This window comes from Urocitellus parryii, chromosome 11 (genome assembly GCF_045843805.1).
Source record: "Urocitellus parryii isolate mUroPar1 chromosome 11, mUroPar1.hap1, whole genome shotgun sequence".
Classification (NCBI taxonomy): domain Eukaryota; kingdom Metazoa; phylum Chordata; class Mammalia; order Rodentia; family Sciuridae; genus Urocitellus; species Urocitellus parryii.
In genome coordinates this window covers 75,055,090-75,075,368 of record NC_135541.1, presented here as the reverse complement: position 1 = coordinate 75,075,368, position 20,279 = coordinate 75,055,090, and the positions used below count along the sequence as shown (strand labels likewise).

Genomic DNA, 20,279 nt, shown 5'->3' with positions numbered 1-20,279 from the left:
CACACATTCTGTCTCACACACACACTCATTCTAACTCCCTTGTCCCCCCTCATTTCTTCCTCATGCATACCAGGAAGTTCCTAGGACACCCTCTTAGAAACAAAACAGGCGAGGAATATTTGAGCATTAAAACTGAAAGATCAGGAGGCTGAGGCAGAAGGATGGAGAGTTCAAACCCAGCCTCAGCCATTTAGGAAGCCCTAAGCGGCTCAGCAAGATCCTGTCTCTAAACAAAATATAAACAAAGGCTGGGGATGTGACTCAGTGGTTAAGTGCCCCTGGGTTCAATCCCTGGTGCAAACAAACAAACAAAACTGAAAGACATGTTATTACTATCTTATAAAGTATTCTCTTACTTAAAAAAAAAAAGCATGATAAATAGCCACAAAACCTTGCTTAAATTTCACCTTCAGAATTCAGTCCTTTTATTTCAGCATTTAAATAAGAAGGAAAGCCAGCTAACCAGAACTTCTCCCTGCCCACCCTCTCCACCCAACACACAAGACCACACGGCACAGCAGAGGCTGGGAACAAGGTCTGGGTGGGGAGGAGTCTGAAAGGCCACTGTCAGGGGTCCTGTCCTGGGACCCTCTGCAGCCGCCAGTCCTCAGCTCTTCTCTATTAGGTGCAGCCTTACCTTCGTTTTCAGGGTGTCATAAATGCACATGAGAATGATTCTTGGAATCCTCATCACAGTAATTAAAAAAGACCCTTTCACCACTGTTCCCTGATGGTACCAGAAAAGAATGGAGAGAGATGAAAGGATTGGATGGTCAGGAGGGTCATTTTTATTTCTGGGAATAGGAAAAAAGAAAAAAGAGTATTTTTAAAACCATTGTTAAAAAGGAACCCAAAAAACCCTTCTCTGTTCAAATCATCAATGGCACTAACAACTTTCAAAGCAATGATGCAATAAGCATTCAGCAAAATTTTTATACTCCTTGGTTGCTAAGGTGACATTCATTATATTCTGGACTAATGCGATTCCTTTCAGTGGCATTCAATGCAACAAACAAATACAGAACAGAAAGAAAAAAAAAACTATTTTGAAAATGGTGATGAGTTAACGGCTTTAAGTTAAGTCTTTACAGCTCCTACTCCTTCCACCAACCCTTCAAGTAGCCCGTTCATCTCGTTTTCGGAAGTTTGATTCTATCACAATCTCCAAGGTTTCAATTACACAGGCGCATATGTAAAATGCGGCCAGCATCAGCTTGATGATTAAAATCATGGCCAAATCACATGACCAGGACCAGGGCCAGTGAGGTTAACGGTGAGTTCAAGTTTAAAGGGAAGGGACACAGAGCTCCCGGGTGCTTGGCTTCTGCACAGCTCTGGGCTCCTGAAATCCAACTGATTTCCTCCCTACTCTTTAAAGGTCACTTTAGTGTGAATCATTTATAGGACTTGTCCTGACACAGCTCCCAAGAATGTGTCCAAGTCAGTTTCACAGGCAGAGAAAAAGAGTAAAAAAAGAACAGAATGGGCACAGTTTTTCCTCTGCCCTGAACCTGACGGGATAAAACAAAGGAGGGCTGAGGCGACCTTGGGGGAGACCTTTTGAATTCCCATGGACACCAGCTCTAGAAAACGAGGCCCTTTCTGAGAAGCAACGCCATGGATTGCAAGTGAAGCTGGCTTTCTTCAGAATAGATTATTCTACAACTTGCCCGGGTTGCTAATAAGTCACTATGAATCAAGGTTTTGACAACAGCCTGGGTTTTGAGAGAGGAAAGGACTGCAGCCAGAAATGTTTCAAGAGTTGGCAACCATTGCATTTCTCTGTTACTTAAATCATCCAGGAAGAAAAAGAGAACATGACAGTAATACTGGGCGCAGAAGAACTGTAACCCAGTTGTCCACAAAGGGGTGCCGTGTTTCAACCCAGCCTTGTTGGAGATGGAAAGACCAGGGAAGCTGTCACAGAGAGGAATTCATTCTGATCTGACAAACTACCAGAGTAGCACAGGCCAGGAAAATCTGACACATTTTTTCCCCTTTTCTCATTTTTTTAAAAAGGAAGAATGTTTACTTTTCTATTGAAATTTATGTGCCTTAGAACTTATTATGGTGCTGAAGAGATTAGGATGGGGTTGGGGAGAAGAGAAGGACACCTACTTCCCATCTGGGAGGGAACCCAATGATTCACAGGCCTCTGTGAATGGGGCCCTTAGGGTCTGCTCCTCCAGGTATTGATGTCTGGGATTGGATGCGAGCTTTTTGAGAAGATTTCACTGTAGTGATATGAGCCATTTCAAATAGAGGGGAGCCTGCACTGCCTCTATTTCCCTAGTCCATAACATACCCTGGTAATGACTCTAGGCTCTGCAGAGCTTGGCTGGAAGAAGATACAGAGGTTCCAGCAGCTGGGTTATCACATGATGAGAGAGGGAACTTAAAAAGAAGGTCCTTTTAACCCAAGCCAACTCACTGTGCCAGGAGTCACTCAATACCTTCCCTCAAAACTAGAATCAGCACTACCAAAAAAAAAAAAAAAAAAAAAAAAGTCTAAGAGGAGTGTCTTTGAGGCCACCACCTTCTCTCCTTAGACTCTATTCTATATTAACAAGTTACAGCATCCTGTCATCCCTCCCCTGGTGTATGTCAGCTCCCTTTCAACCAGCAAAACCTGATTGAATTGAATTGAATTAAGCTTAAAATAATGCTTAGCTCTGGACTTCACTGTATTTCAAGGATTGACATTGCAGTGTTGAGCACACTAGTAACTCAGTGATGAGTTCCTTAGGAGGCTGGACCAGGGCTCCCATCAGGCTCACTCAGCTGTCTCTAGGGGTTGGGGGTACAGGTGGCGTGTGCTGGGAACCTTCTGACTGGGCTTCATCCCCCCAAGTTTATGAGAGAGGGCAGTAAGGAAGACCCAGGCAGTGTTAGAGGGTAAGGGGACTCGAGGATGTTTCCCATGAAGTCCAGCTTCCTTCTCCTTTTAAAGCCGTGTCTGCCTGAATGCTGAAGGTCTCCTGCCCCATACAGCAGAGCCAGGTCCTCAGAACACTACACTAGTCCACGTTGCTGGGCAAAGGGTTTAATGGTCCCACCCACACAAGTCCTATAGCACCTTCAGGTCATGATATATAAGTACCATTTTTCAACTTGTCGTCGCATCAGACAACACAGAGCCTAAAACCAATCAAGCAACTTCAGGGTCCTAGAAACAAGTTTTAGTTCTAGTTAGATCCAGCCCAGTGCACTAAACACTCTTTAAATGTAATGGAAAATCAAGTTTGTCTAAGTCTCCTGGACAAAGTCTGGGCTGCAAGAGATGACTGGCCTCTCCCACTCAGCTTCTGAGTGAAGCTGAACGGTGTGACTTCCACAAAGACCCTGTCCCTTCCTGATGTCTCTTTCAGCAAAATCACTGCAAGATGGGACTGGGAGGCTATAGAGTTAATCTTTCCAATCCTACAGAAAATAGAAACTGGCTTTATTATGAAGAACAGATTTTTTTTCCCCCTAGCTCTCCTGGGCAATTCTTGTTAGGGTTAGAAATTCACCCATCTCTACCTCAATTCTTTATGCTCTGCTGTGAGTGCATTTCCTCACCTTTTCACCAGCAGATCCAGAGCAGCTGGAAACCATCTCTTGTGTATTCGAAAATAATGATGAAGTCATGCCTCCAATGTCCCTTTTCCAAGTTGAACAATTCTAGCTTCTTCCAACTACATCTCTAGGCAGTACTTCTCCTTCTCTTTCTTTCTTTTTCTTTTTTTTCTTTCAGTATTGGGGGTTGAATCCAGGGACTGGCATATACTAAGCAATTGCTATGCTGCTGAGTTACATCCCCAGACTTTTTTATTTTGAGACAGGGTCTCTCTAAGTTGCCAACGCTGGCCTCGAACTTGCCATCTTCTTGTCTCACGGTTCCAGTAGCACAGATTACAGGTGTGCACCACTGTGCTGGCTTTAAGTAGCATCTTTATGGGTCTCTATTGACCCCTTTTCAAGCAAATGATTGTACAAGGTAAATTTTAGGGCTTGCCCATGTCCTGGTACTTGGTGGTCTTTGTATGAACTCTTCAGACCTTTCAGGGCTTAAAAGAGTAACAAAGGTGAATGTGCTCTTGTGGTATTTATCCTCACTGTGCAGGGCAGTCACGGCATTGTGAACTTTGAGATAAGCAAAAAGTTTGAGGTCTCAAAATTAGGCAGACAGCCCAAAAGAAAGCAGAAGTTCTTAATAAATGAAATAGTAATGTTACAAAGAAATTATCCCACATTTTATTTTAAATTAATTTATTTTTATGAAAATAATAGGCAAAGCATCTTAAAAAGCCAAATAATACTGGTGGGCTTACTGGGAATCTTTAGGGAATCTTTCCCTAAAGATAATAATCTAGCTATTTCTACCATAATACAACTCCACACTTTAAAATCCTGTGTTCTTACCGCTATTTCTTCATTTTTCTTTTTTTCTTTTTGGTGCCCGCACCCGACACACTCATGTTTCACCCTGAACTTCTTCCCAATAGAGTTATATTGAAATTTTTAGTTAATGCTTCATGTTCACACTATTAGTACAAAAGTAAAATGTATGGTGAATAATATTCACAACTTACCCAAGCAACATATTCCAATTCTATTTTGTTCCCTGTATAACTTTCAGTTTTTCCTGGAGTTAATAATGGCATCACATTTTTTATTCCCTTTGTTTTCCATGGATTTCACTGAATGCTTCATCAAAATATCCAAGCACATTTAGTCTCCTCTAAGTGTCACTGTGTTTTTAAAGACATTGTCTTTTTGGAGAGTTCTCCTGGTACCACTGCTCCCATTGTCTTCCAGTTCCATCTTGAACTGGCTCCTCCTCCTCTTTCCTTCTCCTCCTCTTCTTCTTCCTCCTCTTCCTCTTTCTCTTCCTCTCTTCTTTTCCTTTTCCTTCCTCTCATTCTTCCTCATCCTCTTCTCCCTCCCCCTCCTCCCCCTCCTCTTCTTTCTCCTCCCTTCCTCCTCTTCCCCCTCTTCCTCTTCCCCTTCCTCCTCCTCCTCCTCCTCCTCCTCCTCTTCCTCCTCCTCCTCTCCTTCCTCCTCCTCCTCCTCCTTCTTCTTCAACAATGGCTACATGACTACCTTCTAGGGAATTCCCTTCCCTTCTTTTCTGAAACTCATGTTTTCCTCCTTGGCTTACTCATGAGTTTCGGTTGGGAACCGTCTTCCTAGAAAGGGTGTGGGGAGGAGACCTTTGGGGATTTTGTGTTCATGAGCCTGACTTTATTCTCCTTTACTCTGAATTGATGGTGGGAATAGGTATAAAACTCTGAAATAGTCTTGGAAATAAATAAATAAAACTAGGAAATAAATAAAATAAAACTTGGAAATAGTCTTTTCTTTGCTCTTTTGCTTTTCTGGTTCAAAGTTGCTACTGAAGGTCAGATCCCATTTTGGTTCTTGATCTTTTGTTATGTTTTATTTATTTTTCCCCCGAGAGAAAATTCTGGGATATTTTCTTATGTTTTTAGACCTAGGATTATTATTTTTTTTTAAGTTGTAGATGGACACAACATCTTTATTTATTTATTTTTTATGTGGTGATGAGGATCAAACCCAGTACCTCACATGTGTGAGGCAGGCTCTCTACCACTGAGCTACTGCCCCAGCCCAGTTCTGGGAGATTTTCTTTGATTATTTATTTACTTCTGTATTTGTTGTTGTTCTCTGTTTCTAGAACTCCTATTAGTCAGATGGTGACTCTCCTAAATAACTCCAACTTTTTTTTCCCCTTTCTGCCATTTTCTAATTGTGTCTTATTCTGCCCTCTAAAAGAATTTTTCAACATTATATTCCGATCATTCAATGGAAAAATTTCACTTTTGCAATTTTTAATTATTAAAGGGTCCTCCTCGCTATCTCACTGTTCCTTTTTGGTGGAGGATGTGGGGAAGGGGCTTTGTTTATGGTTGCAATATATCTGTTCTTTCTGATAATATTACAGGGCTTTCTTGTTGTTGTTTGTTTGTTTTCTTTTGCAGCCGACATTGTGTAGGCTAAATTCTCTAAATCCCTTTTGTTTGTTTTGTTCATTTTTCTTTCTCTCTTATTTTAGTGGTTTTCATCAAATGTGTAATAGTCACTGGTTAACAATTCCAATTTCAGAATGGCTTGGATACCGTGTGAGGAGTGCAGCCTGGTGCCTGGCAAGGGTCAGTGGTTAAGAGTCAGGAAATCCATCTTACCCCCCGGGGGCTCTCATGTGGCATTATCTTGGGCCTGTACTTGGGCTAGAAATAAATATTTTTTTAAAAAAATTCTCTCTCTCTCTCTCTCTCTCTCTCTCCCCCTCTCATTCTCCCTTAAAAAAAAAAAAAAAGTTTCTTCCAGAAGATTCCCCTAGCCTCCCCTTAGGGGATCAACCTTGCTGCCAACACACAGGGAACTGAGCCACAAAATGTGGGGTGTTGGTGATGGGGGAATTCTCCCTCTTCAGCATTTAGACTCTCACTTACCCTCCCCCCGCCCCCGCTTCCTTACTGAGTTTGCCCCCAGCCTCGGCTGTGCCAGACACCCCAAGTCCAGACCCTCTCTAGTTGATCTGTCCAGAAAGCAAAGGTCTCTTCTGCGCATCTGGAGGAGGGACTTTGGGTTCTAACTGCTCCTCAGGAGAACTTACAACTAACCTCCAGGGTTACATTTTGCACTTAAATTCCTGAGCCTCTCTGGATTTTTTTTGTGACTCACTTCAGCCTGTATCTTATTTGCACCTTCTCAAAAGCCAACACATGCCGGAGGCCTTTTCAGCTTTGCCCCACATGGCCAGTCACCCCTTGCTGCCCTGGCCATTCTGTTAATGTCATGTTTCTTATCCACTTTCCTTGCGTCTCTGTTTCTCACTGTGGTTGTGTGTTTACTCCTTTTTCATTCTTTCATGATTTTATTTTTTGGGGGGAGGGTTGGCGAGGGGGGGATGACTCTGAGATAAATGTGTCTGCCTCACTGAGCTCCACATCAAAGCCCCTGCGGAGAATGCTTTGGTTTTGCTATTCTAAGATAACACAGGATCTCTCTGCCTGACAACTGTTACCACTGGCCAGTTTGGCTAGGATGAGCTTTGCTCTCCTACTCAGGAGCAAGCAGCTCCTCCACCCCCCAGCTGTTGGGGGGAGTCTTAATGCCAAGAGCAACAGCCCCTCAGGGGGTCCTCCCAAGTCCCTAATGATGGGGCTCCTAAGCAGCACCATTATATTAAAAACCCACAGTGCTCTTTATTGTCAGGAGGTAACTGTCAATGGCATGAATCACCCCTGGTTGACTTTCTTACCTCAGGAAAAAGTCATGTTTATCTACTCATTTGGTCTGAGAGATTAGAGGAGGATCAGCCCTATCGGGAGTAAACTTCCTGTTCGGAGTCCAACCCTGTCATTGTCCCAGGCCTGCTCTTCCGGCTGCAGTCTCATTGCTGGTAAAGTCACACACAAGAGAGGCGAAGGGTTCAGGTGTGTGTAGGGTGTGTGTGTGTGTGTCTTCCATTATTTTCGTGAGGTAATGTCTATAATTTTAACATAGAAGCAAGTAATTCACTCACTAGTACTTAACTACATGGACATGAGGTATAGCTTATAGTTACACATGATTCCTTTAGGATTTAAAATTATTTTCCAGGTAAACATTCTGCCAGTTTTACACTAAAACAACAACAATAACAACAAACCCAAAACAAACAAACAAACAAAAAACCCAGAATTATTGAAGTGTATGCAAAATAGACTAGCAACTTTTTTTTTTTTTTTTTTTTTTTTTGGCAGTGCTTGGGATAAAACCCAACACTTTAAAAAATTTTTATTTTGAGACAAGGTCTCACTAAGTTGACCAGACTGGCTTTCAACTTGAAATCTTCCCACCTCAGCCTTTTGAGTGGCTAGAATTACAGGTGTGTACCACCATACTTGGTGAGACTAGTAGCTTTTTTTTTTTTTTTGGTGCTGGGGATTGAACCCAGGGCCTTGGCATACAAAGCAAACACCTTACCAGCTGAGCTATGGCCCCAGCCCCTATAGCTTTTTTAAGTCCAAAGTTTTAAGTCTGAGCTGAGTTTTTAGCTTAGTCTTTCACTCTTGTCAACCCCTTTTAGAGAGTCAGGTCAAAACTCCCAAACATCTTTGAGACACACAACATGGAACACAAAGACACTCCAGTAAGAGACAAGGCTGGACCTACCTGTTGAAATACCACGTAACCACTGCCCCTGCTATCGTCATTTGCTGGCATGCAAGGATGAATTCGCTAGTCCAGATGAGGCCGATTAAATGGTACCACCACATATATCGAATGCCTGAAAGAGGCTGATATTCCACTTGGCCATCTGTGATGACCTGGGCAGTTCCTAAAGTTTTAAACACAAACATATTTTACACCAGTGTTTTCCTAAGTGTAAAGATGATTCTTCATTCTTGTCTTTGGCAATCAGTGAAACACAGATGCCAGAGAAAAGTTTGAAACACCCAGTGTAATTTGAAATCTCCATAGCAAAAACCAAAAAGAACATATCTAAATAATATCAACAACAATAATTTCAGTGACTGACCAGTAGGCAATCTGCAAGACACTTGACGTATACTCTAAAACTCACTGCACTTTGAGGGTATGAAAACTAAGATTTGAGAGAGTCAAGTGATGTCTGTGGTCTCACTGCTTATGATCAGTGGAAGGGCATCTTGGACTTCAAATCCCATGGTTTTCATACCATTCACTTTGAGACGCAAACCAAGTGTGTTATGCACATGAAAGCACACAAAGCCATAGGACCATGTTATGGGTCCTAACTTCACCCAAATTAAGACTTTATAAGAGAGACAAGGACCTTTTTTTTTTTTTTTTTTTGGTCAGAGATTCAGTTCAGATTTCATCAAGAGCAAACTCATTTAGCACATTTAAAATATCTGCCTTCCAAGGTTCAAATCTCAGCTTTACCCTTTCCTGGTAGTCTGAGACACATTTTTTGACTTCTTAAAGTTTTAGTATCCTTGGCTAGAGAACCCATTTCCTGGTAGTACTTTAGGTATGGAGACAGATTACCTGGGTAGTGCTGGGTGTAGGGTCTGGTCCACAGAACTATCACTCCATAAGTGATAATAATAATGATGATAATAATTAAATTTCAGAAGCACAGTAGTCTATTAAACTGAAGCCAGCAAGAAAGCACTAATAATGCTCTGCCTTTCAGATGTCTATACCCTGCTTTCTTTCCCCTTATCTGAAGCAGATCCTGAGCCAGGAACTGTGGCATATACCTGTAACCTCAGCTACACAGGAGGCTAAGGTGGGAGGATTGCAAGTTAAAGGCCAGCCTGGGCAACTTTGTGAGACCTGGTTTCAAAATAATAATAAAAAAGGGGCTCTGGATATAGCTCAGTGGCAAAGTGCCACTGGATTCAATCCCGAGTACTGGGAGAAAAAAAAAAAAAAAAAAAAAGCCCTTGAATTAGCTGTGTAGACACTGGTATCCAAATCCCAGTTTTGTGGCTGTATTTGATTCCTAGATATCCTCCCGTTTTGCATGTCAGATAAACTACTATAAGGAAGAGGGTGACTATTTTGGTTTCCAATGAAACCTGTAGGTTGGATATCATTTAAAGATGGTTTCATATTTTCTGTCATAAACTGCCTTTAGGTTTATAGTTCATGTGTTTTTAGACACTCATAATAGGTTCTAGGCATGAAGGAAAGAGAGGAAGATAGTTGTACTGTAGAACAAAACTGAGACCAAGGCCTAGGACTGGTCTTCATTGCTTCTGCTCTGTGTTCTGCTGAACAAGAGTTACATAGTGAGAAATAGTGGAGTGGCTTGATTCACAGAGAATATTTTATCGGACACTGGGTTCTTGACTTGGAGACAATCTGTTTCAGGTAAGGCCTGGGTAAATGCCTGGGCTTTCCAAAATGGGCATGTTTCAGAAGAGAATTCCCAGTTCCAGAGAGGTGGGTAGCATGTCACAACTGGAATGCAAGTTTATGCTGATCAGGCTGGCGGACCTTGACAACCACTCTCAGGACTCTCTGAAGTGCTTCGGGCCAGGGACCAGCACACTGCTGAGTTCCAAGCATAGCTTATGGTTTTGCAAGAACAGGTTTTCAACATCACAGAAGGTTTGGAGGCAGAGAATGTTTCCACAATACAGGAAGGATCATTTCCTCAGAGAGACACAAGGACAGTATATAGTCCTTGGATGGTAAAGGGCACCATCTCTTCTCTCAGCTGCCCCAGGCGGTCAACAGCACATCTTCACACACATTCTGGTTCAGTGCACTGCTAGCAACAGTCAGTCAGTGATAGGTCAAGATCCACTTAGCCCTCAAAATCTTTGACATTCCCCAAAGAAGGACAACTCCCACAAATTATTTTTTTTTTTATCAGTTGCTTTGTTTGATATTGAAGTCATTTTCCATTGTTCCTCTGGGTCAGTTTACAGACTGTTTACAAGTTTTTGTTTAGGGCTGGATTTTTCAACCTCTCAATGCACCAACTGACATTTTGGACCAAATACTTTTTTGTTGGGGGAGGGTGGCTGTCCTATGCATTATAGAATGTTTAGGGGCATGCTTTGTTTCTAAGCACCACTTATGACAACCCAAAATATCTCCAGATATTGCCAAATGCCACCTGGGGGAAATCACTCTTGGAGAAATACTGCTCGCTTGAGCAATCAGGCGCTGCAGGGAAAAGCTGAAAGGAAAAGGCTGGCTTCAGGGAAAGGCTGAAAACAGGAGGGATACAAGCAGAGCCTGTGGGTTACAGAGCCCGTGGGTGGGGCAGGAGCATTTCTGTGCATATGACCGCCCCCTTCTGGATGACTGTGTCAGTGCAGGCAAGATCCTTTCTCCAAAGGACCAGCCAGGTGCTTCATGGCTATGGACTGTACACTACAACTACCGTTAAGGGTAGCCAGCAAGTGATAGTGGGAACTGAACTATGGACAGATCCCAAGATATGATGGACATTGGAAGATGGTAGTGGAAAAGGCCCCGTACTTGGATAAGTCTTGGTTTTAGGCTCAGCTTTGACACATGTGCAAAGCAATCTGGGCCACAGTTCCCATGGTAAAGGTAAAGTAGGTAGGCAAGATGAGTGCCAGGGCCATGTTACACCTTGGGCTTGAGGGTCACACAGGCTGAGATTCACATCTCTGCACTACCCCGTGATGGCTGGCCAACTTTGAGCAAGTTGTGAGGCCAAATACAAAGTCTGTTTCTTCACCTGTCACCTGAGGATAGCAATACCTACTTCTCACTCTCTTGCGGATCTCATCTCAGTGTGGTTCCAAATGCCAATCAGGTAGCCACTAAGAATGAGTATAATAAATGGGTGAGGTGTTTTAGAATACTAAGTGCAATGCACAATTAGTTATAAATGATTCCATTTGTGAAATTAATTTGCACACTTATTGAGCATCTGCCTGCTACCACTATGTTGGATATTAGAAAAATAAAAGAGACTAAAAAAATCAGAAAGAAGATACTGTCTGAGTGAGACAAGAATTCACATGTTACCATGTTGGTCTACTCATCTTCTAACCTTCTTCTGAATAACTTGTTTTATAACTTCTCCAACCTATGAGTTTCTTTCTCACCCTTACTCTCAGCCAATCACCTCACTTGATGCTTCTCTGAGAAGAATGAAGCAACCAGAAAACCTTTGCTAAACTGGGCTCAGTGGTACATGCCTGTAATCCCAGCAGCTTGGGAGGCCAAGGCAGAAGGATCAAGAGTTCAAAGCCAGCCTCAGCAAATTAGCAAGGCCTGAAACAACTCAGCAAGACCCTGTCTCTAAATATGTAAAAAAGGGCTGGAGATGTGGCTCAGTGGTTAAGTGCCCCTGGGGTCAATCCCTGGTACCAACAAAACAGACCTCTGCTAATGCCCACCCCATATCTACCTGCTATCAACACATCTCCACAATCTGATCCTTTCCCTTAATATGATAAGTTGTCCATGATCCTGAGGCCAACCTCTCCACTAAATGCCACCTTTCTTACCTACTTGAAGATATTTCTTCAGCAATTCTTCCTCTCCCCTGAATTGTCTGTAGTCCCATCTTTCAGAAAACCTATTCTGAAGTCTTTTTTCCTCTGGTTTCCTCTCCATTTCTCTTTCCTCTTTACAGCCAAATTTCTCAAGATCAGCCATATTTACTCTTTCCAATTCCTTTCCTTCCACTTTCTCTTAATCTATTGCAATCATGAGCCCTTCCCCTCATCTCTGAAATTATTTTGTCTCACCTCCAGGTTGCTAAATTCCATAGTGAATCCTTAGTTCTCACCTTACTTATCAGCAGTCCTTGAGACATTGGACCATTCGATTCCTCTCGAAACCCTTCATCTGAATTCAAGGACACAACATTCTTTTTTTCTTCATTTTTACTCTTCAGTGCTGGGGATCAACCCAGGGCTTTGCACAGGCTAGGCAAGAACTCTACCATTGAACACACCCCCAGCCCTCCAGGGCATCTTAACATTGAAGTGCTTCAAAGCAGTCCTTGGATTTCTTCCCTATCTATACTCATCTTAATCTCATGGTTTTAAATACTACTTATCTGTTCCCAAATAAAAATTTATTGGGGACCTCCCTCTGAACCTCAGACATATACAGATAACTAACTGCCTGTTGGATATTTCCATTTGTTAGTCTAAAAGATATTTCAATACAACCACAATTAATTTTTTATCTATTCCTAAAAAGTTCCACTCAATTTATTGTTCCATCTTTGTTTATGACCATCTTATCTTCCAGTAGCTTAGACCAAAAAAAAAAAAAAAAAAAAAAAGCCCAGAGTCATTGCTAGCTCTTCTTTCTTTCATACCCCTTGTCAGGAAATTCTGTTGGCTCCACCTCCAAAGTAGAGGTAGAATCCAACATGTCACACTACCCTCCCCTGTACCACCATCACATCCACCTTGGGCCACTGTTATATCAGGTCATGTTTCTATTCTCTTAAAACCCCACCAGGACTTCCCATCTCAGATCAGGAGCCAAAATTCTTACAAAGGCTACTAAATCCACAGATTCTGAACCTATGCCCTTTCTGACCTCCCTTCTGAACCACATTCTCCCTCAACCACTCTATTCTGGTTGTTTGGGCTTCCTTGTTGTGTCCTAGTGTTAGGAGCCACAGCAAAAATATTGATACAGGCACCTTTGGGTTTAGTGACTGCCAGCCAGCAATTCACATTCATATGGTAATTGGACTCATGCTGTTTACCTGGGCCCGTTTCAGGACTCAGGTTACTCATGTCCTCTTGTAATGGGAGAGTTCCCATTGGTTGGGAAAGGATGGTAGGAGGGTGTTCCGGGGGAAGTGGAGGCCCCCTGGCTCAGGTAGAACACACGTGGTGGACCCACTTGTTAGGGGACGCACACGGCCTCTCACAAAATAAAACTTTGTCTCAGTTTGACTGGCTTGTGTTTTTGTGCCCAACCGGGTTGCAAGATTGCAAGCCCGCGTGCACTGACAGCCCAGCAGGGAAGCGCTCAGCAGGGGTGCGGCAGGCAGTGCTCGGCGATAGCAGCGGCAGGAACGGGGCTCAGCCAGCTCGCTCGGCCGGGGCGAGAAGCCTGCGGCATCCTAGAACCCTGGTTTCTTAATGTCCTCTAGCTAGGACATTGTCCCATTTGGTTAGATACTTTGTGGCTCTTTCCTTCAAGTCTCACCCCATCACCAAATTTCCAATTGTACTCCTGCCCTCTTATGCATTTCCTATTCCTCTTTGCTGTATTTTCCTTCATATCACTAATAAGCTTTCAAGGTTCTATAGAATTCATTTAATTATTTTATTTAAGTCTACCCTCCTCAAACTAGAAAAAAAAGCTATATCTCCAGCATATCTAACAGGGTCTAACGTACAGTAAATGCTCAGGGAATACTTGTTGAATGAATAAATGAATTAATCGCAAATCATACATTTTATCAAAGAGGCATGAGACAGCTTTCTAGAGATCTCCCTATAAGTGCATCAGAATAATCTGGAGGGCTGGGGATTTGGCTCAAACGGTAGCGCGCTTGCCTGGCATGCGTGCGGCCCGGGTTTGATCCTCAGCACCACATACCAACAAAGATGTTGTGTCCGCCGAGAACTAAAAAATAAATATTAAAAATTAAAAAAAAAAGAATAATCTGGAGGATAGTCACCATGCACCTGGCTGTAAATCTGGACATTACTGGCAGTCTTTAGCATTTTAAGAGACTAAGGTGATTTAGTGATCATTGCAAATAGCAGATTCTTAAGGAAAGCAGTCCAGCTGGCATAATATCCAAAAAGAGCAGGACCAACTTGAAAGGACTCTATTTTTTAGCACATTGTGTATACTTCCCTGGACCCATTCCAAGGATGCTACTGACCCTCCATCTTGCTAACCTCCCCCCTGTCTATGTCTTCACTGGCTTCTGCCTCTGTTCTGGCAGCTTGAGGATGAGAGAGAGAGAGAGAGAGAGAGAGAGAGAGAGAGAGAGAGAGAGAGAGAGAGAGAGATAGGTATCTCATTGACAGAGTCTACAAAATATCAAGTTCTTCCCTGTACACCTAATCAATACTCAATGACAGGTGAATTGAATTCCAAGTTAGTTGACCCACACCAGCATGACACACTAAGCCAAGAGACTTTATAGACTTTTGTAGATTTTTAAAGTTCTATACAGTTCACTCAATTATTTTATTTATACCTATCTCCCTCAAACTAGAAGGAAAGCCATATCTCCAGCATCTCTAACAGGGGGAACAAGAGAAAGATATGGTCTCTGCCCTTGGGCCTGCTTGCTCTTGTGGGTAACAGCACATCTTGCTTTATTGTTCTTCAGGGCACTTTATCACCATGGGAAGCCAACTTATGTATGCCACTGTCACCACCCACCAGAAACTAAGTGCCTGGAAAACAGGGCCTTTGTTTTGCTTGGTGTTGTATTTTGAGTACCTAGAGCGCACAGTAGGTGACACACAATACAACTCTGGTGCTGAGCACATAATAGGCATGCAATGAATAGTTGTTGAGTGAATGAAGAATATTTAAGAAATGAAGAAAAAATATCTAGGTACACCTGAGAAATTTGTAGCTTTTCTAAGAAGTCTAATAATGAAAATGAATCTTGGAGAATGGCTGATTTCTGAAGCAGCCAGGGTGGGAAGCTGGGGTAAAAGTGGGGAGCAGATTCCAGCCCGTTGCCTGTTCCAAGCCTGCTGTGTACATCCTGCAGCTACTTCTTCTAACTGCAGCAAGGACCTGGAGGGAGGCACCTCTGGACTTCTCCATTTTATAGATTGAGGCTTCCAGACCACTTTAGTGACCATAGAGGGTGCTCAGAATATCTGGGTTCTTTCCCACTCACCAATAGCACCTGCTGGATTCCCAATGGTTCCTATAGCTTTTGCTCTCTCCCGCACCCCCACTGAATTTAAAAAATATCTGTCACATTGCTTGTCATAGACAAATCCCAGTGGACTAATAAATGTCATTTCTGGGCAGGGTGGGGGCTGAGATTGACATGCTCTGCTGAAATAACCTGCACCCAATCCACAATTTGTCAACTTCTTAATAGACTGATAAACAGTCACTAGAGAAATAGCTCATCTGGACAAATGTGACCTAACAAATGTCACCTAACTTCACTCCTATCCCCACCCCCCATAAAAAAAAAACACTCACAACTATTTACCTAGTGAGGAGCCCCACATACACAACTAGACCCTAGACTGAAGAGTGAGCCTGTCCTCATTGTAGCTGCCCAAGAGGTGAGACCCTCCGGCTCTGTGAAAAGGGCACTCAGCCCTCATCACCTGGTGGGTATGGTTTCATAAGAAGTGAAAGCTGCTCACAGCCTCCCCCAAGAACAGCTGGGGCATCTTCTGAAGATCAAAAAGTGATGCAGCTGCTGACCTGCCCAGCCCAGAGCAGGGTCACTCTGGCACTGAAAAGGCATTTGAGAACAAAGGGGATTCTGTGCGCTTGGCCAGCCCACAGGTGTGTGGAAAGGGCAGTCAGGGGTCGTGAGGGAGTGGGCCAAAAATCTGGTTTCCATGATGCAGGCCTGTTTTAGTCAGCTTTTTTTTTTTTTTTTTTTTGCTGCTGTGACTAAAAGACCCAAATGGAACAACTTTAGAGGAGGAGAAGTTTATTTGAGGGCTTACAGTTTCAGAGGTACAAAGCCATTGACAGCTGGCTCCATTCCTCAGGTCTCCAGTAAGGCTGAACAACATGGCGGGAGAATGTGGCAGAGGGAAACAGCTCACGTGATTATCAGGAAGCAGAAAGACTCCACTTGATAGATACAAATACATACCCCAAAGCCACACCCCCAATGCCCCTCCTCCTAGAGTCACACCATACCTGCTTTCAATCCCCACCCAATTAATCCCATCAGGTGATATATTCATTGATAGGCTTAAGGCTCTTCCAACCCAAACATTTTCCCTCTGAACCCTCTCACATTGTCTCACACATGAGCTTTTGTGGGCACCTCACATCCAAACCATCACAAGTTCCCAGAGAGAGAGCTGGGCGTGTCCTGTGAGGAAATTTCTCTCCTGTAAAGCCTAAGATAGTCTTGCTTGTAGACTTCTACAGTAGGTCCTGGGCACCTGTTTTCTTTCCTGCCTTCTACTCCTCTCATTCTTGCTCCTTTTGCTTCTCCCACTGATAGAGAACTGCCACGCTTCAATACATGACCCTCTAAGATGCCTGCTACCTTCGACCCGGAGGAATAACCTCCTGTTTCCCGGCCCTCCTGCTTTCAATCCTGAGATTGAGGCTGTCTAATGCCCTGTAGGCCCTGGGCCCAACTAGGGTCCAAACAGGAGGAAGTTAAGAGGCACAGTGCTGGTAGCTCACCCCAAGTCAAGCCTTGGGGCTGTTCCCCTCTGACTTCAGTCCCCTAACTCTCAGACTGGGCTCCTAGCTGTGTGGCCTTCAGCAAATGACTTGCTCAGAACTCAGTTTTTCTTGCCTCTAATTTGAGAATAGCACATTAAGTTGCAAGAGAATTAAGATGCTCAAAGGGGAGCACACAAAGAAGAACCTAGTACAGAGCTTAGAATCCAGAACATTTTCAACAGCATGTACCAAGACCCCTGTGCTCCCTTCTGACCAGGACTGCGAGCACTTCAAGCCAGTGAGCTAGAGAAAGGCTGTTCCGTTCTGTGCTAGGGGAGACTTCCAACTGTCCCATAATAACTGCTTCCCTATTTTTTTTTTTTTTTTGGTGGTACTGAGGATTGAACCCAGGACTTCATGCATACTAGGCAAGCACTCTACCACTGAGCTATATCCCTAGCACTGATTCACTTTTTCTTGGAAATAGAACCTCTAAGTTTTAAACTGTGCAAGACTGACCAAAATGAAACTACATTTCCTGGTCTCCTTTCCAGATGGATGAGTGTTATCATGGACCTAGGATTTGGCCAGTGGGGTGGAGGGAGAAGTGCAGCCTCTGACTTCCAGGAGGGTGCATGCTCATCCTCCTCCCTGCCACCTTCCTACAGGCTGGAATAAGACATGGTGGCTGGAGCCCAAGTGGCCACTTCAACTATGAAGTAGAAGCAAATAGTAGGGGTACAGAACAAGAAGGCACCTGAGTCCTTGAAATCTGGAAGACTATGCTTGCAAGGAATCCTCCTTGTGGACATCATCTATGTGGGAGGGAAATTACTTGACACTTTGTTTGAACCAATGTTTGCTTTGAGTTTTTCTATACCTTCCAGATATTCCTAATCCTGATTAATTAGTCTGTTTGACCAAGGTTCTTCCCTGGATATCAGAAGTTCACTGCAGGCCTTCAGGAAGCTTCCAGAGACCTGCAGCAGAAGACACCATCCCTACAGCATCTCTAAAGCCAGAAATAGGGGCTTCCCAGGGCTGCTGACCACCTTGAGTCTGAGGGTCAGTTCACTCCAAAGGAGAGGGAAGGGTACCAGGTTCACTAAGAAACAACTACAGCAGTTGCTCCGACATGCAAGATCACACATATTGGCTCCTTTCACTGGAGTGAATGAAGAGCAGAATAAATTTGCTAAAACATTAAGGAATTGCATCAGTCTTGTTAACTTGACATGTGCTGTGGTTCTTATCTTCCTGGTGATAGTCTTATAAAACAACTTTCTATTTTGTATTCACATCAGGGCGTGATTCTGGATTGTCACCAAATCAAGTAGAGGAGTTAGAGTAGGATCATTCAAAGTGAGGCTCATAGATTAGCTGCCTGCCCTCACACTGTTTGTCATGAGTCTGCAATGAGATGACAGGCTTGTGCCAGAATGAAGATCAATGGCATCAAGAGCACAATGATTCCTTCAGCTGATTGTTTTTTCTTTCATAGCAAGTCTTGTTTTCTTTCATAGCAATGGAAGGGTGTACATTCCAGGCACAAGCTCTGTGTCTGGTTTCAGAGCACTTTGACTACCACTGCTTTAGAATATGGTGGCCCTGTTATGGAACATTTAAAACACACACACACCCCCACACACAATCTTACCCCAAGTGCAATAAAACTAGAATCTCTGAGAATGGGGTTCATGTATTCGTATTATAACAAAGCTCCACAGTCCACTCTGAGGAGTGCTCCTGGAGGAGACCAGTGTTTGGGTACCACGGGAGGATGCACAATTGTCTTTTAGAACTCACAAAGGGTGAACTTCTGCATGCACCCATGTTAAACTTCAGCTGGCCCGGCTGGGCACAACAAACTTTTGACAGTCTTCCTGGGTTCTTTATCACCTACTGATTGGATAGGGGTTGACAAATTATCTTGGATAAAATTCAAACTTGGACACATTTGATAATATTCTTTCTACAAGCCTTCGTTCAGACTGTAATTTTTCCTAACGCTTTCAGTCGTGACTGAATTTATTCTCTCATGAAACACAAGCCCAGCTTCTTCAAAGTCAATACAAAAGAGGGAAGGGAACTTCCGTGTCCCCCCCACCCCCGTGACAGAGCCCTGGCACCATCACTGCTGTCATCAGATGCCGCTGGTTGCATGAGAAGCTTGGTGCCCACAGAAGCAGGCCAGTGTTCTCACAATGGTGAGGTCTCCTGTGTGTGACTCCCAGGGAAGGAACCTGCACCCACTGTCCCTTACCGGCAGTTCCCAGGCTCAGCAGCACAGCCACCCAAAGGATCCAGAAGAAAATGAGGATGGCAAATGTCCATAGTGGCTGGAACAGCAGGAAAGGAGAGCTTCTGATGACTTTATTTGTGACTTGGAAAAGCTCCACTGTCAATTTTATTCTCTTTCTGAGGACAAAAATCAAGACGAGCAGAATTGCCTGGTGAGAAAGGGTTCAGAGTAAATTATTTCAAAATAATGGGGGAACTGGGTACAGCTTAAAGCAAGCCCTATTATTTTACTGACATTTCAGCAAATAGCTCTTTTACATGACTTTTGTTATAACTGAACAGGTCAATTCCCAGGCATGAATTGAACACCTACTATGTATTGGTCCCTGTGCTAGATCCTGTAGCTAGAACAGTGAACACTGCTTAGTCCCTTCCCAAAGGAGCTTTCAGTAGGGTCATAAAGTAAAGGCAAATGAGAATTAAGTCCTCTAGAGTCAGGAACCATCTTCTCTCCCTCCACCCAGAACCCAAGGTGCTCAAAGAAGGACAGCAAAGGACAAGGGAACTTGAGTGTGAAGGAAAAGGACAGTGAGTATGTGCCAAGGCAACCTCTGTGCCTTCTCCTCTATTGCTTTTTTTCTGCCCTGTATATAAGTACCTCTGAGTCTTTCATGTAAAGATGTAATCCTCGTTCACCCCACATTGGTCCAGCCATCTCCCTATAGCTGAGTTTCTTAGCTTGTCTACACTGGCATCTACACTCATCTCCAACCACCTGCAAACCCCTAGACCCCCCACACTCTCCTGAAACTTCTCCCCCTAAGGTTACTTCATGTGAAGTCTGCTAGATCCCATAGAATATTCTACATTCCAAGTCTTTTTTTTTTTTTACTTTTTTTGCCTTGCTGTGTTTGGGAATGAACCCAGAACCTTGTGCATGCCAGGCAACTGCGCTACCACTGAGCCACATCCCAGTCCCTCCAAGTCTTGCTTGGCCACAGCACAGCTTTTGAATCTACTGTTCACTCCCTTTTCTGGTCCCTTCCACAATCTCTCTGGCTCTTCTACTATTTCAGTTATTGCTTCTTAGGATCTTTGGGGGGAAGGAATCTTCTGCTCCTTTGTGGTTTTAGCATCCTTCCCAGATGCTGATGACCTTCAAATAAAAACCCCAGCCTCACCTTTCTCTAAGCACTGGATGAAGAAGCATATTAGATATTAAAAAGGCCATACAC

General features: G+C 43.5%; 1 protein-coding gene across 5 annotated transcripts in view; it reads right to left on the bottom strand.

Annotated features, from left to right (window-relative positions):
• Positions 1-20,279, bottom strand: part of Slc44a3 (solute carrier family 44 member 3) — a 76,435-nt gene that overhangs the window by 30,887 nt on the left and 25,269 nt on the right. For all 5 annotated transcript variants that reach the window (XM_026409626.2, XM_026409628.2, XM_026409629.2 and 2 more), the window contains 3 exons: positions 19,067-19,253; positions 8,167-8,332; positions 638-794 (listed from right to left, as the gene is read on the bottom strand). In XM_026409626.2, the coding sequence (XP_026265411.2) occupies positions 638-794; positions 8,167-8,332; positions 19,067-19,253 (510 nt within the window). The remainder of the gene's footprint in view (positions 1-637; positions 795-8,166; positions 8,333-19,066; positions 19,254-20,279) is intronic.